This window comes from Staurois parvus, unplaced genomic scaffold, assembly GCF_062004578.1.
Source record: "Staurois parvus isolate SC_StPar_1 unplaced genomic scaffold, SC_StPar_1.0 ptg000154l, whole genome shotgun sequence".
NCBI lineage: Eukaryota > Metazoa > Chordata > Amphibia > Anura > Ranidae > Staurois > Staurois parvus.
This window is the reverse complement of record NW_028317950.1, coordinates 4187501-4212409: the sequence shown is the minus strand read 5'-3', so window position 1 is coordinate 4212409 and position 24909 is coordinate 4187501. Positions and strand designations below refer to the sequence as shown.

Here is a 24909-nt window from a genome sequence, read left to right as displayed (position 1 = left end):
GGGGCCCCCGGGCAATAGGGGATCATGGGGCCCCTGTGTCCTTGCCCAAACTCAAAAAAGCCTATGTAAAAGGTACCAGGGGCATCTCATGGGGCCCCCTACTGACCCCGGGCCCTCGGGCAGTGCCCGAGTTTCCAAATGATAAGTCCGCCCCTGCCCAGCAGCCAGCATCAATAGACCTTCCAGCACCCCTTGCCATGATATAAATTCAGTGCTGGAGGTGCCAGAACTGTGTTCCATGTTCCTGTTCAAAAAAAGAGGCCTGGCCAAGAGAATAAAATAGATTCCAATTTTTATGTCAGACAATATTAGTGCAATGGTTTATGGAATGCCAAATAAAAGTTAATTTTTGGCCATTTTAGCACATTATATAACTAAATTTTTGATAAAATATAAAATATGAGGTTGTGCCGAGTAAATAGATACCCAACATGTCAAACCTTAAAATTGCATGTGCTTGTGAGATGGCAACAAACTTCAGAACCCTCCATTTTGTATAGGCGACACTTTGAAAGCCTCTACTGGTCATCATTTTGGAACCTCCGATGAATAATGACCCTAGTATCATTGCTCTCACTCGGGAGATATGTAACGTGTAGTTCAATCGTTGCTTTCGTGCTTAGCTGCTACCGACACGTGCTTTACTTTCATACGTGCATGTATGTAAGAGTAGGGGGGGCATCAACATTTTTTTACAGAATTGGGTATTTGGGTGTAACTTTGAATTTTTTAATTTTTTTTCTTTACTAAACTCTTTTTTCATCATATAGGGGACAAAAAGTCCCCTTTAAGATGCATTTTTGGTTACAGGTTCTCTTTAATGGAAAACAGGCAGAGTTTTCCAACCTTAGCTTTTAATTTTTCTTGTCACTGTGGTCAAAAACAATTGTTAGTTTGCCCCCATTAGCTATTAGAACACAGAACGAACGTTTAGAAAACAAACATTTTTGAACGAATGATCTAGCTGTGTGAGGCTGACCTCCAATTAGATATAAAAGACACAATTTATTGCAGCTTTCTAAACGTTATTACATCATTCAGTTTATTTTTTAACCTGTTGCCCTATTTATGCGGTGGCAAAAAAGTGGGCTTTAATATGTACATGCATATATGCGTTGCTGGGCGGCCGATGTTTCTGTGTTAAGACCTTGCTCACTGCACACTCCCAGCACAGAAACTGAGCTGTCAAAAACAGCTCTTGGTCCAAACTAACAATTGGTTGCTGGACAGGCCAGCTCCTGTTCACGTGACCACCGACAGCCAATCACAGTAGTCACATGATCACTGATCCTTTCTGCACCCCATACATTCAGAACTCTTTAAAGGGGCACCAGTGGGAAGGGGTTAAATATAAGCAGTGTAAGTACCTAGCAGGGGTGGACTGACCATTTTGAAACTCGGGCACTGCCCGAAGGCCCGGGGTCAATAGGGGGCCCCATGAGATGCCCCTGGTACCTTTTTTGAGTTTGGGCAAGGACACAGGGGCCCCATGATCCCCTCTTGCTCGGGGGCCCCATGAGTTGTCAGTCCGCCCCCGGTACCTAGATTTGACTTGGAATCAGCCTCTCATAGTTCCTGTACAACAGAGCTGGAGCGTGAAAGGAAGAAGCAGCTCAAGGAGCCAATCAGTTCATATGCTGACAAGAAGCATGCTGATAGGTGGAGAGAGCAGATTGACAGAGAGATAAACTCATCACTGTGCTACATCTCCTTTCACTGTCGGATCACAGGCACGAGTCCAGGGTGACCTGGGCTCAGAGGAAGTGGGTTGAATGATGCTGCCTATCAGACTGAGGACATCTAGTGGCAGAAAAAAGTACTGCGTGGGAAAATCTCTGCATTGAAGCTGAATTTTGCACCAAAAGCTATTTTTTAAAAAAATATTTTATTTCTTTAATCTGAACATTGTTACCTTCTTATATTTGCCTGAAGTTCTCCATTGTTCTTGTGGTGAGCATTTTGAGCGGTCTGTAATTTTTCAATCGTTTGTAAAAAAAAAAAAAAAAAAAATTATATAGGAGATATGTGAAGTAACCTACTACATGACTTCTACTGGAAGGATATATATTTATTTTATTCCGCCCGCAGTCTTAATTACGTGCCTGTGCCCACGAAATGTCAGGGAAAGGGAGGGAGGGCCAGTCATGCGTGCCTAGGTGCAGCGCCAGGACATTTACAGTAAGCGGCATGAGGCTGCTGTGATCAGGGGAATCAGCTGGAAATTGTGTGTAACATCACAGCGCTGCCTGCTCCAGCGACACACAGCTGATTAATCCAATCTCTCCCCTCCTCCGCTTTATTTGCCAGCCATCATGTCAGCCTGGCTGGATACCGTCGTCGCTGCCCTCCTCCTCCCACACAGTGCCATCGTCTGTGGGAGTTGATGCCAGCCTTCCCCCCTGTTAACTAGGAGGACAGCTAGTTAGCGAGCGGCGGAAGGAGCGAGCGTGGGCTCTGAGCACACAGTGCGTGGGTGGATGTCCCCTCGGCAGAGCAGAAAGTCACTAGCATGTAGAGGCCGAAGACTTGAAGAAGCGGCGATGAAACAATTAGAAAGGAAATCGAGTAAATGGGACCGCGTGTGTCATCTTTACTGTAGCTTAGCAGCGCTGTAGAATGGACGAGGTGTGATTCGCAAAATAATTAGGTAGCGATCACACGGCTCGGTATTCCGGGAGCCGTAATTCATTTATAAAAGATCTACTGTAGAAGTTTCTCTATTGCCTAAAGGCACCAAACCAATTGGAACTCAACACTCCAACCCACACTGCCACTGTCCTCTATATGTCAGGGGAAAATGTAAAAAATATATTCAGTATGTAGCACCCCCAGCAACCCCCACTGGTTGAGTAGTTCTGACACCTTAGGGTAGAGTCTTTGATGTATGGTTGTGGTCTGATGGACATCAGTCACTCTAGAGTAGCCTTTCTCAACCTTTTCAACACAGAGGAACCCTTGAAATAACTTTTGGTCTCAGGGAACCACTAACAAAAATTACTATATCTACGACTCCTAATGCATTAAAAAAAGAAAGTTTATCCAGGGTTGCACCCTGGTCTAATGGATGTGGGCTGAGGGTTGCGGTTCGAGTTTAAGGCGACCATGGGTTCTTCTTCACGTGCTTCTAATGGAACAGGCCTAAGATGGCATAGGCAGATGGTCTTGTGTATGCAAGTCCAACATTCTAGAAGTGTGATGGCAGTAAAAAGACCAAGTGGTCCATCAAGTCTGCCCCATTATTTTTTTGTCTAGATTTTATTTGTATAGATCAGACTTGACTAGATCAGGAATGCTCAAAAAAACGTTCCAGTCTCAATGAACCCCTGGTAAAAATGAATATATCTACAGCGCATGCTACATTAGTGTGATGTTCAATGGGAGGAATGCTCCTTACACTTGTGGTCATTGGGAAGAATTACCCCTTTAAAGATAGCACCAAACCAATTGAAACCCTACTACTCAACCAACACCCCCACTGTCCTCCGTATGTCTGGGCAAAATGTAAAAGTATATTCAGTATGTGGCATTCCCTTACCCCCAAAGAGCAGTTGGTGCCCCTCAGTGATTAGGGGGTCCTGTCACCTTAGGGTAGAGTCTTTGATGTATAGTTTTGCACTAATGGACGTCAGTAACTTTAGAGCAGCCTTTCTCAACCGTTTCAACACAGAGGAACCCTTGAAATAACTTTTTGGTCTTACGGAATCCCTGCTAAAAATGACTATATCTACATGATAGATTATTGTGATGGTCAATGGGAAGAATGCATCTTACACTTATGCTCATTGGGAAGAATCACCCCCTTGAAGATAGCACCAAATGAATTGGAACCCTACACCGCAACCCACACCGCCACTCTCCTCTGGGTGAAATTTAAAAAATATATACATAGCTACATAGTTAGTCTGGCTAAAAAAGTCAAAAGTCCATCCAGTTCAACCATAGAAAAAAAAAAGTTATAATCCTATACCCACAGTTGATCCAGAGGAAGGCAAAAAAACCCAGCAAAGCATGATCCAATTTGCTCCTGTTGGGAAAAAAAATTCCTTCCTGATCCCCGAGAGGCAATTGGATATTCCCTGGATCAACTTTACCTATAAATGTTAGTATCCAGTTATATTCTGTGTATCCAAAAAAGAATCCAGGCCTTTTTTGAAGCAATCCACTAAGCTGGCCAGAACCAACTCTTGAGGGAGTCTATTCCACATTTTCACAGCTCTCACTGTGAAGAAACCTTTCCGTGTTTGGAGGTTACATTTCTTTTCCCCCAGACGTAAAGAGTGCCCCCTTGTCCTCTGTGATGACCTCAGGGTGAATAGCTCTACACCGAGTTCACTATATGAACCACTAATGTATTTATACATGGTGATCATATCCCCCCTTATGTATTATACATGGAGATCATATCCCCCCTTATGTATTATACATGGAGATCATATCCCCCCTTATGTATTATACATGGTGATCATATCCCCCCCCTTATGTATTATACATGGAGATCATATCCCCCTTTAATCTTCTCTTCTCAAGAGAGAATACATTCAGTTCCTCTAATCTTTCCTCATAGCTGATCTCCTCCATGCCTCTTATCAGTTTAGTTGCCCTTCTCTGTACTTTCTCCAGTTCCCCAATGTTCTTTTTGTGAATTGGTGCCCAAAACTGAACTACATTTTCCAGATGAGGTCTTACTAATGATTTGTATTGGGGTAATATGATATCTCTCTCTCTGGAGTCTAGACCTCTTTTAATACAAGAGAGGATTTTGCTCGCTTTAGAAGCCGCAGCTTGGCATTGCATGCCATTATTAAGCTTGTGATCTACCAGAACCCCCAGATCCTTCTCCACCATTGATTCCCCCAGATGTACCCCCCCTAGTATGTATGATGCATGCATATTCTTAGCCCCCAAGTGCAGAACCTTACATTTATCAACATTAAACCTCATATGCCACATAGTTTCCCAATTAAACAGTGAATTGAGATCGGCTTGTAAGTTGAAGACATCCTGTAAGGACGTTATTCCACTGCACAGCTTGGTGTCATCTGCAAAGACTGAAATGGGATTTTTAGTCTCAGACCCTATAGTGTTTATAAATATATTAAAAAGTAAGGGTCCTAACACTGAACCCTGGGGTACACCACTGACGACCCTAGACCATTCAGAGTATGAATCATTAACCACTACTCTCTGATTACCATCTTTTAGCCAGTTTTCTATCCATTTACATACAGATTTTTCCAAGCCCATAGACTTTACTTTACTTTTAGCCGTGTGGGGAACTATGTCAAGCGCTTTCGCAAAATCCAAGCATACCTCGTCCACCGCCACCCCTCTGTCCAAGGTTTTGCTCACCCCCTCATAAAAAGAAATCAGATTTGTTTGACAACGTCTGTCTTTCATGAATCCATGCTGTCTTGCTTAAAATATTAAATACCATGCCCATTATGGACAAGAGCTCCCCCATGCTCCTTTGTATACACAGAGCTGAAAAAGTTATGTAATAAATTTGCCTTCTCTTTGTCCCAAGTCACCCATCTAGATTATTTTGTAAAGGGCCTACATGCTCAGACCGGACCTTTTTACTATTAATATATTTGAAGAATTTTTTGGGGTTGGTCCTGCTATATTTTACAATCTGTTCGTTTTCAATTTTTGCGGTCTTTATTTCCTTTTTGCATATTCTGTTATATTCTTTGTAATGTTTAAATGATGATAGTGTTCCTTTATTTTTATATTGAATAAAAGCTCTTTTCTTATTATCTATAGCCTTTTTAACTTTGGCCGTAAGCCACATAGGTTTGATTTTTAGCCTTTTAAACTTGTTGCCCATGGGAATATATTTTGCAGTGTGTTCACATACAGTCTTTTTGAAGAACTCCCATTTCTGTGTTGTGTTCATCAATGCCAATATTCCCTTCCAGTCTAAGTCTTGGAGATCAGCTCTCAGCTTTGGAAAATTAACTCTCTTGAAATTGAGCGTTTTTATTTTTCCCATATGTGCTTGCTGTTTACAGCTAACAATAAATGAAATCATGTTATGGTCACTGCTACCCAGATGTTCTTTTATATGGACATTCGTAATAATAAGTTATTCGTAGTAATAAGATACAATATGTAACTTTTCTTTAACCCCTAGGAGCAGTTAGGGACCTCCAGTGGTTTGGGGGGCCTGACATCCTAGGGTAGAATCCTTGATGTATAGTGGGGTTATGGACTACTGATGGATGTCAGTCACTCTAGAGTAGTCTCTCAAACTTTTCAACACAGAGGAACCTTTAAAATACCTTTTTGGTGTCAGGGAACCCCTGCTAAAAATGACAGTATCTACAACTCATGATACATCAGTGTGATGGTCAGTGAGAAGAATGCTCCTTACTCTTGCGGTCATTAGGAAAAATTACCTACTTACAGATAGCTAAAAAGATCAGTGGTGTCAGTGGGAGCTTATCTGAGAAGCAGAAATTGCTCATTTGCTCAAGCAACCCCGAGAAACCTCTGGAGGAACCTCAGGGTTTCCATGGCAGAAACCCTGCTCTAGACCCAAAATTTAAAGTTTAGAGTCCTGGTGTCAATCCTGTGACCCAAGGGCTGCATGCTTTGGTATATGATGTGTGTCCCTCAGACCTCAGCAGTCTGCAGTGGGAGCATTGATAAGGGTAATAGCACTGAGCTCTACTAGCCTCATGTAACATGCTCCCAGGTTTGTATTGTCTTTTTTTTTTTTTTTTAGCATATGTCCAGCCAGAAATGTAGTATGTCCACACTCTCAGACCCTCATTTCCTCTATTAGGCCTGCCATTTTTGACTGTCCTTTCAAGTATTACATATAATGAAAGCTTTTTGGGAAAACCCTCACCCTCCACATGGTCTCAGATGACAAATGTGCCATATTCCATTAGTGAAATAATGATAATATTAATGCTTCATCTATACTGACAGCATTAATCTTAGGCAAAGCTTTAAAATCTCTCCTGACTGATCAATGAAATGACCTTTTGTTCAGAAAATTGTTCAAGTCCAATTTCTGCTCTGTAAATCTATTATTGTTAATCTGCTTTCTTTAGAAGCTTGACCAGATGCAGGTACCTTTTCAACTGACAGGATGCTAGTGCTCCAATTGTCCGGGACCCATGTTTGTGTTGAATATCTAGTCCAGAGGTCTCAGGGAACCCTTTCCAAAAAATTGTTATATCTGCTGGTCTTGGCACATTAACATGATCAGTAAGTTGTAGAATATTTTAAATAGACGTGTAGCACTACCCCCTTAGGAATCGCTAGAAGATTTGGGTCCCTCTATAGTCCTGCAAAGCCAGGCATCACGCATATTCACACAGGCTTGCATCCAGAGTCAGAGATCAATCTTTGGTTTTGTTGTTTTATTTACGGGATTTGAAATGGGACAGGGTTAGGGGTGTGCAGGATGCCCAAGGAAGCCAATAAACTGAGAACAGCTTCCTAGATGTATTTACAGGCCTTTTCTGCAGCACAGTCTCTGATGGAGAGCTAGTCAGTCTCCTCCCAATGTACGAACCCAGACCCTAGATGAACTTCTCTTCACCCAGCAATCTGGAGGTATCCCTGAACAGGGGATCTGGTTCCTGTCACTTTAAGAGATGAACAGCCACTGGTAGGTAGTAAATCTGGTTTCCCACCAGAGTGCTCCTTCCCCTATCTGCCCAGGGTTGCAGGGGCACTCATTCAGATTCTCTCCTGTACTGCTGATGGGTTGGTGGCTGTTTTCAGGCCTTTCCAGCTGGGCCATTCATTCCCTGCCATACAGGTGGTTCTTGCTCTGGGGACCAGTGAGCCTCTGAGCTTCTTCCTTTCCAGCTCCAGGTCTGCAGGTAGGCCCCATCTCACTGGGCTTCCTCACAGCCTCCTGCCTTCAGCCTCACAGCTTCCTCACTATCTTCCACCTGAACTCTCCTGTAGCTAAACAGTTTCCAACATTTTTAAGGGTGTCCTTGCCCCTTTACAAACTCATATCCACCCACTGCCTCTATGGCCTTCCTCCAAAGCCCTAGAGCAGGGGGAAATTCCAGAGGGGCTGGCCTGCAGAGCCTCTACGCTCCTGACCACAATTTGACCTTCTGGCTATTACACCCAGGCTGCTACTCAGCCTTCCTCACTGACAATTAGGACTTTAGCTTCCCCTAGCTAAACTAGGAGGGCGCTACTTAGAATAAAGAAAATGGCACAACAGGAGCATTTGACATTCAGAATAGGGTATTTTACAACACTCCTCTGCGCTATACAGCAATAATCATCAAATACAATAAATAAGAGTGGCCAGAAAAGAAACACAAACTGTGAAAACTATAGCATTCCTTACACTAGCTGTCAAGGGAAAAGAGTCCCTAGTCATTGGTGGTCAATGGAAAATGCCCCTCATACTAGTGGTCATTGGAGAAAACCCTATTTACATTCTTGACCAGCATAGAAGTTACCTTTTACAATGGATGTCAATGGGAATTAGCCCCCATACGTTGGTAGTTATTGTAGGTGGGAGATCAATCTGTACAAGGAACCCCTAGGAACCTCTGGAAAAACCTCACGAAATCCTGGTTGAGAAAACCTAGTCTGCTCTTTTCAATTACCTTTTAAATGTATGTCTAAGAGATCAACTTAAGGGACCTTATCAATTTGTGATAATGTACTAACAGTAAAGGTATACTCTGGAGTTTTTTTTATCAATTCTGTGCAACCTTTGGAGATACAGATCAAAAATGTCTAGAAAAAGGCAAACCCATCTCTTCCTGAACCCTTTTAAATGTAATTCTATACATCACGATGTAGAACCAGAATGAAAAGGGAACGCGTGATGCCTTCCTTGATCTTATTTCAAACATCAAGGCATGTTTCTACTCTAGCAATACTTAGGTAGAAGGAATGCCCACAGGCTCTAATCTCCACTGTGTTGAAGAGAAGCCACTGCTTTAAGACTGTTGGAATCCAACACTTCTGAGAGTGTCTGACTCCTGGTCTGTCATTGCTCTCTGTGGTTCCTTTTGTTGGCCCTATGTCTTATCAGTATGTAAGGGCTGTCCATTGTGTATGGTAGGTGATCAGGAATCTGAAAATACCATAATTGCCATTTTCAGAAGATTCTTCAAGTGGAGGTTTCTCTTCAGGACAGTGGAGATCAGCAGAATGGGCAATGGGAAAGGTAAGCATTTACTATGTGATTAGCAGGGGCACCCCTCCTCAGCTGTCCAACAACGCAACTAGCAATGAGATGGCTGCTTTAATACATGGCACTTTTCTCCTTCTCCAAGAGCTTGCCTGCATGCCTGGAGCATTTTATCTGACAAGCCTCCTTCCACCTGCACTCCTTGTGAGACACTTGTCTTAGGCAAATTCTCAGAGATGGAGAAAAGTGTTGTTTGTCATAGCAGCCATCTCCTTACTAGCTGCGTGGTTGGGCGATCATCATAGAAGGAGGAGGGATGTCCTGTCCAACCTCACACCTAGCCTTTGTCAGCAGATAGGACAAAGCATTACATCAGTACCTTGGGTACACTGGTGGACCTGGAGCACTTCTGAAATACAATAGGTTTGGCTCCTGGTGCCAAACCAAGTGTAAGTCTTTCATCTCCAGTCCACTGCCTCATAATAATAAGGGGAGGGCTGACACTCAGGCATAACTCTCCAGTCTTCTTCCTAGATGCCAGCCCACTCATTAATAAGGATGGTAGACTGGTCTGGTAGTGGGACTAACTGGCTTTAGGAGCTGTACTTGGCAGCTTTTTTGCACAAATCCAACAACTTCAAAAGGAGTCTCAAGACCATGTTCTTAGCCCTGGCAAACCCCCTCCCCATGGTGACGACCAGCATCCCTGCTACACAAATGCCATGATTGTAGGTGTCCAGTATATATATTTTTGTTTTGGTAAATTTTGATACTAATTTTGTACTTCTTGATTTTAGGGGAGCTTTTTCTGAGGTGGTCCTTGCACAGGAAAAAGATTCAGAGAGACTGGTAGCCCTAAAATGTATCCAGAAGAAGGCTCTACGTGGAAAGGAGGCAGTGGTGGAAAATGAAATTGCAGTCCTTAAAAAGTAAGTTGGCCATAATGGACCATAATAAGATTTCCATTAGCAGGGACATCTCTTGATCTCAGTATAATTAGTTCTTGTTACCCAATTTTTTGTCAACTGTCAAACAAGGAAAACAGCTGCAGAGTTCATGCATCAACCCCATATTGATGATCTTATATAAAGATGGACGGAACTCTAAAAATACGTAGATTTGCTATGGTACAGGAACATTTAGAAATGTTACTTGTGCCTAACCAGTACCTTAAAAAAATTCTCTTTTGTGCAGAATGTTTCCTAAAAAATAGGTATTTGGGCGCCCCTAGAGTCTCATTGCTGTATATCTGTAGCGTCAGATCTAAGGGACTGCTGCATTTGACACCCAGTCTCATGAGATTTGAAGTGAGATCTGATGTCATCACTATTGTTTTGCTCACTGTTCTCCTTGCTGGAAGCTCTGACATAGAGAAGCAAAGCTCTGCCTCTTATAGAAGCTTGTATGGCCACCATATTGTGAATCACTAGATCACGTCATTTCTGATTTTTTGCTAGTAATGTATATGCTGGTATAGAAAATCAATACATGTGTGGCCACTATAAGAGCAAATCGGACCATGTTTTATATGGGTTTATATGCCTTCCTCTAGATCAAAGGTTCTCGATTGCATTACATGCTACCTGCTGGGTCATGGCCTCTCTCTTATTGGGCCTGTAGCCAGCTGCAAATCCCCTGACCTACGACAGTGCCTCCCAGCATCCATAGAGCCCCTAACCTCTTATAATTGCCTGCAGTGCACTGTAACCCCCACAGTGCCCCCAGCCCCCCTGAGAGTCAATATCCCCCACAGTGTCTCCCAGCCTCTAGTAGAGGCCCCAGCCCCCTCCAGAAATGTCATCCCCTACAAGGCAACTAAGTCTTCAGTAGAGTCCCCTAACCCGCTTCAGACTCTGTAATCAATTCACTAAGTTATAAATTAGTTTGCATCTGTTATACTCTGGAACAGTGGTTCTCGACCACTGGGATGTGGCTGGCTGCTGGGCCCTGCCCTCTCCTCCTTGGCTTCCAGCCAACTGCCGATCCCCTAACCTACAACAATGCCTCTGAACTCTCATAGTGGCCACAACCTCCTATAATTGCCTGCAAAGTAACTCAAATGCCCTTAGAACCCCTCGTCCCCCTGGAGATCCCTTCACCCCCACATTGCTATCCCAACACTCAACAGTGCCCCCAGCCAAATGCAGAGCTTCCAGCCTTTCGTAGTGGTCTCAACTTACAGCAATGTCTCACAGAACCTCTCAATCTTCCATGGTGCCTCCTAGCACCCTCAGTGCCCTCCAGGCTCCCAAGTCTTCTGAAGAGCCCCTAACTCCCTCCACACCCACAACCCCTCACCACCACCACAATGACATCCAGCCCCATCCAAATTTTGCAATTTTTATACTTTTATTGTGTGAATATAAACTTTTTAGTTATGGTTGGGGCATGAAAGGTTTTGGAAGAGTTTACAAGTCTCAATGGGGTAGAGAACCAGTGCTGTGGATTATCCGCAGGTTTATTTTGTTTCCTTTTTATTTTTGTTAACTTGATGGATGCGTCTTTTATGATCTACTGTATGTATCAATGTCATTATGTAACATTCTGCATAGCAGAAACGATGACTAAATGTTTCTAGATTGCAGTTTTCCATTCTGAACTGAAACAAAACTTTCTCTGGCAAGGCTTTGAAGCTCTTCTATCCCTCGTCATATTTTTTGGAGCTTGTATGATTGATTTAAGAGTCTCCTAGGTAACAAAAATGATCGTCTGCTAATCCGTATACACTTGGGTAGCGCAATTGTGCTGCGGCAAAGGATAATTGACTTATTTTTTTCCCTTACATTCTCATTTGAACTTTTCACCCTTTTTCAGCACTTCTCTGTACATAGCTGGTAGAGTTGCTATAGATACTAATAGGAAGACAAGCTAATACGAACATTGGGGCATAATACCAAATATTCACATAGGTGCAATGTAACTATAGTGACCGACTGATTTGATTTTGTGAAGCTATTGTGTCTGTTATACAACTTAACAAAATAGGGCCACAGAAGATGTTTAAAAAGAATAGCAGCTCTGATTACAATGCACTCCTAGATTGTAAGCTCGAAAGAGCAGGGCCCTCAATCTCCTCATGTTTTGCATTGTATTGGTATTGTTCTGTCACATGTTCTGTCCCCCTTTGTAATGTACACCGCTGAGCGAACTATTGGCGCTTTATAAATACTGTATAATAATAATAATAATAATTCCTTTCCAGTGCTGTTCTCTGCAGTAATTACTTCTTCCACTAGATGTCCTCAGTCTTCCAAGTTGACTGGGCCTGCCCCCGAGGAGCCATTACCAAAACACCCTTCTTTCCTATGTAATGGTGCAGGTGAGCACCACTGTGGAACACCCACCATCGGGAGAAGATCTGAAGAGGCAGAGGCAGAGAACCCTGTAAGTCAGAGAGGTAAGTATTAGGGTTCCCAGTTCGGACAGGACACTAGCTTTATGGAGTTTGCATGGGTTTCCTCTGGGTACTCTGCTTTTTTCCCAACCTCCAAGACATGCTTGTAGGTTAATTGGCTTCTGTCTAAATTGATATCACCGCTAGATATCCTCAATCTTCTAGACTGAATGACACCCAGCATCATTCAACCCAGAAGACTGAGGACATGCTGTGAGTATTTAAAGCAGTGGTTCTCAACCTTTCTAATGCCGCGACCCCTTAATACAGTTCCTCATGTTGTGGTGACCCCCAACCATAAAATTATTTTCATTGCTACTTCATAACTGTAATTTTGCAGTGGGAGGAGTAGTGCCATGTCATTGGTGTCAGTGGAAGGAGTAGTGCCCCATCACTGATGTCAGTGGGATGAATAGTGCCCCATTGTTGGTATCAGTGGGAGGAATAGTACCCCATCGTTGGTATCAGTGGGATGAATAGTGCCCCATCATTGGTATCAGTGGGATGAATAGTGCCCCATCATTGGTATCAGTGGGATGCATAGTGCCCCATCGTTGGTATCAGTGGGAGGAATAGTGCCCCATCACTGATGTCAGTGGGAGGAATAGTGCCCCATCACTGGTGTCAGTGGGAGGAATAGTGCCCCATCACTGGTGTCAGTGGGAGGAATAGTGCCCCATCACTGGTGTCAGTGGGAGGAATAGTGCCCCATCGTTGGTGTCAGTGGGAGGAATAGTGCCCCATCGTTGGTGTCAGTGGGAGGAATAGTGCCCCATCGTTGGTGTCAGTGGGAGGAATAGTGCCCCATCGTTGGTGTCAGTGGGAGGAATAGTGCCCCATCGTTGGTGTCAGTGGGAGGAATAGTGCCCCATCGTTGGTGTCAGTGGGAGGAATAGTGCCCCATCGTTGGTGTCAGTGGGAGGAATAGTGCCCCATCGTTGGTGTCAGTGGGAGGAATAGTGCCCCATCGTTGGTGTCAGTGGGAGGAATAGTGCCCCATCGTTGGTATCAGTGGGAGGAATAGTGCCCCATCGTTGGTATCAGTGGGAGGAATAGTGCCCCATCGTTGGTGTCAGTGGGAGGAGTAGTGCCCCATCATTGGTGTCAGTGGGGGGAGTAGTGCCCCATCATTGGTGTCAGTGGGGGGAGTAGTGCCCCATCATTGGTGTCAGTGGGGGGAGTAGTGCCCCATCACTGGTGTCAGTGGGGGGAGTAGTGCCCCATCACTGGTGTCAGTGGGAGGAGTAGTGCTCCATCACTGGTGTCAGTGGGAGGAGTAGTGCTCCATCACTGGTGTCAGTGGGAGGAGTAGTGCCCCATCACTGGTGTCAGTGGGAGGAGTAGTGCCCCATCATTGGTGTCAGTGGGAGGAGTAGTGCCCCATCATTGGTGTCAGTGGGAGGAGTAGTGCCCCATCATTGGTGTCAGTGGGAGGAGTAGTGTCCCATCATTGGTGTCAGTGGGGGGAGTAGTGCCCCATCATTGGTGTCAGTGGGGGGAGTAGTGCCCCATCATTGGTGTCAGTGGGGGGAGTAGTGCTCCATCACTGGTGTCAGTGGGAGGAGTAGTGCTCCATCACTGGTGTCAGTGGGAGGAGTAGTGCTCCATCACTGGTGTCAGTGGGAGGAATAGTGCCACATCATTGGTGTCAGTGGGAGGAATAGTGCCCCATCATTGGTGTCAGTGGGGGGAGTAGTGCCCCATCATTGGTGTCAGTGGGGGGAGTAGTGCCCCATCATTGGTGTCAGTGGGGGGAGTAGTGCCCCATCATTGGTGTCAGTGGAGGGAGTAGTGCCCCATCATTGGTGTCAGTGGGGGGAGTAGTGCCCCATCACTGGTGTCAGTGGGGGGAGTAGTGCCCCATCACTGGTGTCAGTGGGAGTAGTGCCCCATCACTGGTGTCAGTGGGAGGAATAGTGCCACATCATTGGTGTCAGTGGGAGGAATAGTGCCCCATCATTGTTGTCAGTGGGAGGAATAGTGCCCCATCATTGATGTCAGTGTGGTGGAGGGGAGAATAGTGCCCCATCATTGGGGTCGGGGGGGGGGGGAAATAGTGTCCCATCGTTGGTGTCAGTGGGGGGAGGAATAGTGCCCCATCATTGGTGTCAGTGGGAGGAATAGTGCCCCATCATTGATGTCAGTGTGGTGGAGGGGAGAATAGTGCCCCATCATTGGGGTCAGGGGGGGGGGGGAAATAGTGCCCCATCGTTGGTGTCAGTGGGGGGAGGAATAGTGCCCCATCGTTGGTGTCAGTGGGGGGAGGAATAGTGCCCCATCGTTGGTGTCAGTGGGGGGAGGAATAGTGCCCCATCGTTGGTGTCAGTGGGGGGAGGAATAGTGCCCCATCGTTGGTGTCAGTGGGGGGGGGAAATAGTGCCCCATCGTTGGTGTCAGTGGGGGGAGGAATAGTGCCCCATCGTTGGTGTCAGTGGGGGGAGGAATAGTGCCCCATCGTTGGTATTAGTGACACAAATGATGGGGCACTATTCTTCCCACTGACACCAATGATACTTACTTTGCTGACCCCTGCTCCAGCCTGGGCTCGCTCTCTCACTTACCTGTCAGCTGTCTTCCTTCTCTGGCCGCTCTCCTCTTCACTCGCTCCGGCAGCTCCCTCGGTCTTCTTTGATGTACGCGCGCTGCCGCTCGGCTCCTCCTCTCCAAGCTCCACCTCCTCGCCGGTGATTGGCCGCCTGTGTGCCTCTCCTGAGCTACAGTTCCGGTGGCCAATCAGCGGCGAGGAGGCGGAGCTGCTGAGCAATCCCGGAGGTGTGGCCAGGTGACAGCAGCATATCATCCCGCCCACACATCGCCGGAGACTGCAGCGGTGTCTCGGTTCCTAAGACCATCGGAAATATGTGTTTTCCGATGGTCTTAGGCGACCCCTGGGAAATGGTCGTTCGACCCCCAAAGGGGTCGCGACCCCCAGGTTGAGAACCGCTGATTTAGAAGCAGGAAAAAAAACATACAAACATTCACATATGCAAAGAAAATATTTCTGGGTATTTGTTTTGTACCCTCAGAATGGTATGTACATAGCAAATCTGTTTGCCTTCACAATAGCTTAATCTCCCTTCACCTAGGCATGCATAGAATGTTATGGACTCCCAAAGGACAAAATTGTGACTTTTCTACCCTTTCCATTTGGATACCCATATGGAAAAAAAATATATTTGAAATATATTTTTAAACTATTCTTCCCAAATATATTGACATATATTTCAAAAATCCTACAATTTTGACCATATTCAATATATTTCAATAAATTGTAAGCTCCAAGGAGCAGGGCCCTCCTTTCCCTCTTGTATTGAACTGTATTGTTGCTGTATTGTCTCCCATTATATTGTAAAGCGCTGAGCAAACTGTTGGCGCTATATAAATCCTGTATAATAATAAATATATATATGTGTGTGTATATGTATGTGTGTATATGTATGTGTGTATATATATATATATATATATATATATATATATATATACACACACACATACTGCATGTTCAAATGCGTTGTTACTACAAAATATATGAAAAATATTTTTAAAAATACATTTCAAATATACTGTATGTCTTTAAAAATACAAATCTACATTTTTGGAATGCATTTCCAAATATATGCTGCATGTTGAAATGTGTTTTTTATATATTACAAAATATATGAAAAATATTCTTAAAAATATATATATTTTTTTAACATAAAAAAAGTAATTTTAACATATATTTTTACATATATTTGTAAATGCATTCCAAAAATGTAATTTGTTTTTTTAACAAATTTTGTAATATATAAAAAACACATTTCAACATGCAGCATATATTTGGAAATGCATTCCAAAAATGTAGATTTGTATTTTTAAAAACCATACAGTATATTTGAAATGTATTTTTAAAAATATTTTTCATATATTTTGTAATAACAACGCATTTGAACATACAGTATATTTGAAATGTATTTTTAAAAATATTTTTCATATATTTTGTAATAACAACGCATTTGAACATACAGTATATTTGAAATGTATTTTTAAAAATATTTTTCATATATTTTGTAATAAAAACGCATTTATATAGAATATGGCCAAAATTGTAGCATTTCAAATATATGTCAATATATTTGGGAAGAATATTTTTAAAATATATTTCAAATACATTTTTCTTCCATGTGGGTATCATTGTAAAAGTCACCATAGTATAAAACATGCAAGACAAGCAAGGGAACTTCAGGGTATAAAATGTGTGCATAAAAACGCATATAAAATATACAAATAGTAGACATTTTCTGGGTGATTTACTAAACTGGAGCACACAGAATCTGGCTCAGCTGTGCATGATAGGCCATCAGCTTCTAGATTTTATTATCAAAGCTTCATTGAACAATCTGAAATTAGAAGCTGATTGGTTACCATGCACAGCTGCACCAGTTTTAGTAAATCTCCCCCATTGCCTCTTTAAAGGCAATCTTAAAGGACAAGTTCACCTTTTAGACAAAAATAATAAATGCAGTTTTTTGCAGGTAAACAAATGTGCGTTTATTATTTTTGTCTCCAGGATCTTGGAAAGCATTGCACCAGTGATCAGTAGATTGCCGATGCCATGCAGGACTCCTGCAGACCTGTCAGATATCTGCTTGCCGTACGGGATGTAGGGTCAAGCAGATATTCTGACAAGAAGAAACAATGAACTACCATGACGTGCTCCACAGGTCCGTATATTAGATCAGGGTCTTCTCCCCCTGTTGAAATTTTAATATATTTGAAGGGCAAATGTGTATTTGTATGGGAAAATGGTTGAAATAAATATGACTGAACAGGGGCGGACTGACAACTCATGGGGCCCCCAGGCAATAGGGGATCATGGGGCCCCTGTATCCTTGCCCAAACTCAAAAAAGCCTATGAAAAAGGTACCAGGGGCATCTCATGGGTCCCCCTACTGACCTCGGGCCCTCGGGCAGTGCCCGAGTTTCCAAATGGTCAGTCTGCCCCTGTAACTGACATATATTAGACAAGGTTTCAGGCACCACTGTTCTAGAACGTTCACAGTGGCTAAATGGTTAGCACATCTAGTTGGCAGTACTAGGGTCATTGAGTCAAATCCCAACCATGGCACCATCTGCCTGGAGTTTGTATGTTTGCCCTTTGCCTGTGTGAGTTACCTCCGGATACTCTGGCTTTCTCCCACGCTCCAAAGACATGCTGGTAGGTTAATTGGCTCCTGTCTAAATTGGCCCTAGTATGTATATGTATGAATATGAGTTAGGTACCTTAGATTGTACACCCCTTGAGGGTTAGGGACTGATGTGAATGTACAATATATATGTAAAGTGCTGCGTAAATTGATGGTGCTGTATAAGTACCTGTAATAAATAAAATAAAAAAATAAATAGTCCCTGAACCAATCATGAACTTATAGCCGAACAGAAAGAAGCTGCCATAAGGGCTTGTTCACACTTACTATGGTCTCTAAAAAGCAATCTGTGCTCTGATCACTCTTTAGAGAGCATTTGACAGTCAGTGAGGAGGTGTTGTACTGCCTCCTCACCACCTGCCCTAATCCCTTGAACCCTGCACTAGCACGCCACAGCTATGTGAATTGCAAGCAATTGCAGATCGCTCTAACAGTGGCTCCATTCAGTTGAATGGATCACACTCAGCAGGCACTACACCTGCCAGAATCAACGTGGGATATAATTGACCCTGACTACTGCCTCTGCAGCCAACGGGGGGGGGGGGGGGGCAGTAAAAACACAGTCCAACTGTGACATTTTACCATCCCTCAGCCACTAGTGTGAACGAGCCATAAATGTTTCAGTAACTGTATTACGGTGAACCCCAACTCTGGGCTTCCCCCTCAGTGCTCCCCCCTTCCCCAGAATTATCTTGGTATGTTGCTAATATTTATTTATGCAGTGCTTTTACATATTGTACATTCACATCATGTTCCTGCCCCCAAGGAGCTTGCAATCTAATATCCCTATCTCATATACATACAGACAGGAGCCAATTAACCTACCAGCATGTCCCTGAGTGTGGGAGGAACATGAAGTACCCAGAGGAAACCCAGGCAAGCACAGGGAGAACATGCAATCTTCATGTAGATATTGTTCTGCTCGAACCAGGGACCATAATACTTACCTTCCCAGCTGGTCTCTGACTATAGGGTCTCCCGACCTTTAGATCTTCTCCTGATGGTGGGTGATCCGCAGTGATGCTCCCCTTGTTCTCTGCATTATTGTAAATGAATACAAGCTGTTGTGGTGATACCTCCTCAGGGGTGGGATCATGATACTTTACACTCACAGCATGTCAATAAAATCATATAGTGTTGCGCTCCCAAACCTCCAATTAATATATTTAAATCACTTAATCTCTATCCTTAAAATCATATACAAAAAATGAAAATTGTGTATATATGTAAAAAATACCATCAAAAAATATTAAATTAAATAATTAGAAAACCTCCATGATTAATACTAAAAATAATAACTGTGATTAAACATGAATATTAATATACTTATAGAAATTCAAATAATCAATGTGCATAAATATATAAATAAATGCAACAGTGAAGATAGTGTCCCATATAATAAAAGTGACTTTGTGCTGAAAATTAATCTTCAATCCATATTGCATGTAAATCCGTGACTGATTGTGAATCCTCCCATTAGTGCAGATGTACGCTCACCTCCTTATTTGCCTGCAATTAGGCTATATGTGCTTTTGGTTCTCCTCCTTTGGAACCTACTTGATTAGAACTCTTTCTTTGGGATAGTAGATATCCGTAATTACCGATATGTGCTGTGGGATTGATCCCTTCTCCAGAGGATTCAACTCCTCTATATTCTCATCTCCATGCGACTCTCCACATAGGAAAAAGATCTCGACATGGTGTTTTATCTTTTATAAAGATCGGCTTTATTGACTCAAAGTATAACACTCACATGTGTTGTATTCAGAAAATCGTCTCACAATGTGAACCGAGTCCTCCGCTGACTGTCGGAGGTATGTGACCGTGGTCCGGCAAACGAACTGACTCCCTCCGAGTGACGTTACAGTCCCACCCCTCGTTCAGAGGTTTGTGGATAAGGGCCACAAGAGAGAAACTCCTCTGCTGCCACTTCTACCACCGTCTCTACTTTGTACTACATGGAACTTTTTCTTGTTGCATTTATTTATATATTTATGCACATTGATTATTTGAATTTCTATAAGTATATTAATATTCATGTTTAATCACAGTTATTATTTTTAGTATTAATCATGGAGGTTTTCTAATTATTTAATTTAATATTTTTTGATGGTATTTTTTACATATATACACAATTTTCATTTTTTGTATATGATTTTAAGGATAGAGATTAAGTGATTTAAATATATTAATTGGAGGTTTGGGAGCGCAACACTATATGATTTTATTCACATTTTTTTCACATTGGTAGTTATGTGTTAGATGTTTGCGATCCGACTACATAGAGGATATATATTTTATGGTGTACAATAGGGAGCCTTTTTTTTCTGTTTTCTGGCTCGCAAGATACTTTAAATCAGCGGTTCTCAACCTGGGGGTCGCACGACCATTTCCCAGGGGTCGCCTAAGACCATCGGAAAACACATATTTCCGATGGTCTTAGGAACCGAGACACCGCTGCAGTCTCCGGCGATGTGTGGGCGGGATGATATGCTGCTGTCACCTGGCCACACCTCCGGGATCGCTCAGCAGCTCCGCCTCCTCGCCGCTGATTGGCCACCGGAACTGTAGCTCAGGAGAGGCACACAGGCGGCCAATCACCGGCGAGGAGGTGGAGCTTGGAGAGGAGGAGCCGAGCGGCAGCGCGCGTACATCAAAGAAGACCGAGGGAGCTGCCGGAGCGAGTGAAGAGGAGAGCGGCCAGAGAAGGAAGACAGCTGACAGGTAAGTGAGAGAGCGAGCCCAGGCTGGAGCAGGGGTCAGCAAAGTAAGTATCATTGGTGTCAGTGGGAGGAATAGTGCCCCATCATTTGTGTCACTAATACCAACGATGGGGCACTATTCCTCCCCCCACTGACACCAACGATGGGGCACTATTCCTCCCCCCACTGACACCAACGATGGGGCATTATTTCCCCCCCCACTGACACCAACGATGGGGCACTATTCCTCCCCCCACTGACACCAACGATGGGGCACTATTCCTCCCCCCACTGACACCAACGATGGGGCACTATTCCTCCCCCCACTGACACCAACGATGGGGCACTATTCCTCCCCCCACTGACACCAACGATGGGGCACTATTTCCCCCCCCCCCTGACCCCAATGATGGGGCACTATTCTCCCCTCCACCACACTGACATCAATGATGGGGCACTATTCCTCCCACTGACACCAATGATGGGGCACTATTCCTCCCCCCACTGACACCAACGATGGGACACTATTTCCCCCCCCCCCCGACCCCAATGATGGGGCACTATTCTCCCCTCCACCACACTGACATCAATGATGGGGCACTATTCCTCCCACTGACACCAATGATGGGGCACTATTCCTCCCACTGACACCAATGATGTGGCACTATTCCTCCCACTGACACCAGTGATGGGGCACTACTCCCACTGACACCAGTGATGGGGCACTACTCCCCCCACTGACACCAGTGATGGGGCACTACTCCCCCCACTGACACCAATGATGGGGCACTACTCCCCCCACTGACACCAATGATGGGGCACTACTCCCCCCACTGACACCAATGATGGGGCACTACTCCCCCCACTGACACCAATGATGGGGCACTATTCCTCCCACTGACACCAATGATGTGGCACTATTCCTCCCACTGACACCAGTGATGGAGCACTACTCCTCCCACTGACACCAGTGATGGAGCACTACTCCTCCCACTGACACCAGTGATGGAGCACTACTCCCCCCACTGACACCAATGATGGGGCACTACTCCCCCCACTGACACCAATGATGGGGCACTACTCCCCCCACTGACACCAATGATGGGACACTACTCCTCCCACTGACACCAATGATGGGGCACTACTCCTCCCACTGACACCAATGATGGGGCACTACTCCTCCCACTGACACCAATGATGGGGCACTACTCCTCCCACTGACACCAGTGATGGGGCACTACTCCTCCCACTGACACCAGTGATGGAGCACTACTCCTCCCACTGACACCAGTGATGGGGCACTACTCCCCCCACTGACACCAGTGATGGGGCACTACTCCCCCCACTGACACCAATGATGGGGCACTACTCCCCCCACTGACACCAATGATGGGGCACTACTCCCCCCACTGACACCAACGATGGGGCACTACTCCTCCCACTGACACCAACGATGGGGCACTATTCCTCCCACTGACACCAACGATGGGGCACTATTCCTCCCACTGATACCAACGATGGGGCACTATTCCTCCCACTGACACCAACGATGGGGCACTATTCCTCCCACTGACACCAACGATGGGGCACTATTCCTCCCACTGACACCAACGATGGGGCACTATTCCTCCCACTGACACCAACGATGGGGCACTATTCCTCCCACTGACACCAACGATGGGGCACTATTCCTCCCACTGACACCAACGATGGGGCACTATTCCTCCCACTGACACCAACGATGGGGCACTATTCCTCCCACTGACACCAACGATGGGGCACTATTCCTCCCACTGACACCAGTGATGGGGCACTATTCCTCCCACTGACACCAGTGATGGGGCACTATTCCTCCCACTGACATCAGTGATGGGGCACTATTCCTCCCACTGATACCAACGATGGGGCACTATGCATCCCACTGATACCAACGATGGGGCACTATTCATCCCACTGATACCAATGATGGGGCACTATTCATCCCACTGATACCAACGATGGGGTACTATTCCTCCCACTGATACCAACAATGGGGCACTATTCATCCCACTGACATCAGTGATGGGGCACTACTCCTTCCACTGACACCAATGACATGGCACTACTCCTCCCACTGCAAAATTACAGTTATGAAGTAGCAATGAAAATAATTTTATGGTTGGGGGTCACCACAACATGAGGAACTGTATTAAGGGGTCGCGGCATTAGAAAGGTTGAGAACCACTGTTCTAAATGCTCCTCCATGTTAGCCTGTGTCCATACACACATAGGTGTTTAGAGGCAGAAAAAAACCCTACAACCCGAGTATCCAGGAGCAGGGGCGTTTGGCTGAAAAAATACTTGATGTGTGGAAACGCACCTAAACGATAGGTTCGTTTAGTGTTTGAGTGTTAATTCATTTCAATGGCCAGAATAAATTAGTGTGTGTGTGTTGTGCTTACCTTTCAAAGATCTAGTGCCACCTCTGCTTCTATAGCCTGTGGCTATGCACATTTCCGTGTTTGTGCCACAGCCAGTCTGAGCAGCTCGTTTCCTACTTTGGCCTTCAGCCAGTCATAATGGCCTCCCCTTGTTGCCATCTTTTTTAAATTTACTGCAATCCCCAGCTAGCTGCGAGTGCAATGCCTGCTAGCTAGAAAGCTGCCAAGCCTCTGGTGAGCGGTATGCTGTAATAACCTGCATTCTATCAAATATTGCGGACTATCCCTGTCCCCTGCCTGCCCTAACCTCTGCATAGTATCTTGTTTATTTGTGTCTGCTACCTGCCCTGATCTTGGGCTAGTATCCTGGTTATTTGTGCCCACCGCCTGCCCTGACTTCTAGTTATTATCTTGGTTATTTGTGTTCGCTGCCTGCCTTGATCTCTGGCTAATATCCTGGTTATTTGTGTCTGCTGCTTCCTCTGCCCTCTGGCTAGTATCCTGGTTTGCATCCGCTGCCTGCCTTGATCCCTGGCTAGAATCCTGGTTATTTGTGTCTGCTGCTTCCTCTGCCCTCTGGCTAGTATCCTGGTTTGTGTCCGCTGCCTGCTTTGATCCCTGGCTAGTATCCTGGTTATTTGTGTCTGCTGCTTGCTCTGCCCTCTGGCTAGTATCCTGGTTTGTGTCCGCTGCCTGCCTTGATCCCTGGCTAGTATTCTGGTTATTTGTGTCTGCTGCTTGCTCTTCCCTCTGGCTAGTATCTTGGTTTGTGTCCGCTGCCTGCCTTGATCCCTGGCTAGTATCTTGTTTTTTTGTTTCTACTGTTTGCTCTGCCCTTTGGCTAGTATCCTGGTTTGCATCTGCTGCCTGCCCTGGCCTTTAACTTGTATCCTTGTAATTTTGTCTGCTTCATGGTTATTTGTATCTGCCACCTGCCTTGATCTTGGGCTAGTATCCTGGTTATTTGTGTCCACCACCTGCCCTGACTTCTAGTTATTATCTTAATTATTTGTGTTCACTGCCTGCCTTGATGTCTGGCTAGTTTCCTGGTTATTTGTGTCTGCTGCTTCCTCTGCCCTCTGGCTAGTATCCTGGTTTGTGTTCGCTGCCTGCCTTGATCTCTGGCTAGTATCATGGTTATTTGTTTTCACTGCCTGCCTTGACCTTTAGCTAGTATCTTGATTATTTGTGTCCACTGCCTGTACTGACCTTTGGCTAGCATCTTGGTTATTTGTGTCTGCTGCCTGCCCTGATCTCTGGCTAGTGTCCTGATTATTTGTGTCTGCTGCCTGTCCTGATCTCTGGCTAGTGTACTGGTTATTTGTGTCTGCTGCCTGCCCTGATCTCTGGCTAGTGTCCTGCTTATTTGTGTCTGCTGCATGGCCTGATCTTTGGCTAGTGGCCTATTTATTTGTGTCTGCTGCCTGCATTGACCTTTGGCTCGTATTCTGGTTATCCGTGTCCAATGCCTGTCCTGACCTCTGGCTGCTATCCTGGTAGTCCTAGCCTGCATTCCTGCCATCTGTTCCAGTCCCTTGCTACCTGGTGTGCTCTTGATCTATGTAGCCTGTGGTGCCTAGGGCAGGGTGAACCCAGGTGGGGGGGCATGTCAGCTTCCTATCCTTCCCCTGCATTCCTCTTGCCGACTCTTGTCTTGCTCAAGTGCTTGGAGCCAGGGATAAGCACCAGCTATCAATGCAGCTGTCTCCTTGCTAGCTGCATTGTTGGATGGTTGTGGGGGAAGGGGCGGGGGGGGTCCTGTCCAACCACATAGCTAGCCTTCCATTGTACATAGGAGGATTCAGCCCTGTCTGGGGTCTCCACATGCTGGTTACATCTGTGCTGGTGTGGGGTGTTTGGCTTTCATGCCTCAAGTGTACTAGGGCTCCTCCTGGCACTGGTATAGCTGGGCACTGCCCCACCTCCCCATGTCATCACTGCAGGAGGGCGCTAACTAAGAGGGGCCTAGCACCTTATGAAACTATCTGCTGTAACCACTGTTCTGGGGCAGGGCCACCTAGGGGCAAACTTGCTAACTGCACCAGCATGCAGCACAAAAACACGCATATGCATGGTGGGA

The 24909-nt window shown here is 45.1% G+C and overlaps 1 protein-coding gene across 1 annotated transcript in view; it reads left to right on the top strand.

Annotated features, from left to right (window-relative positions):
- PNCK (pregnancy up-regulated nonubiquitous CaM kinase) overlaps positions 1-24909 on the top strand; it is a 166626-nt gene that overhangs the window by 62140 nt on the left and 79577 nt on the right. The window contains exon 3 of the mRNA XM_089674941.1: positions 9925-10056. Within this exon, the coding sequence (XP_089531067.1) occupies positions 9925-10056 (132 nt within the window). The remainder of the gene's footprint in view (positions 1-9924; positions 10057-24909) is intronic.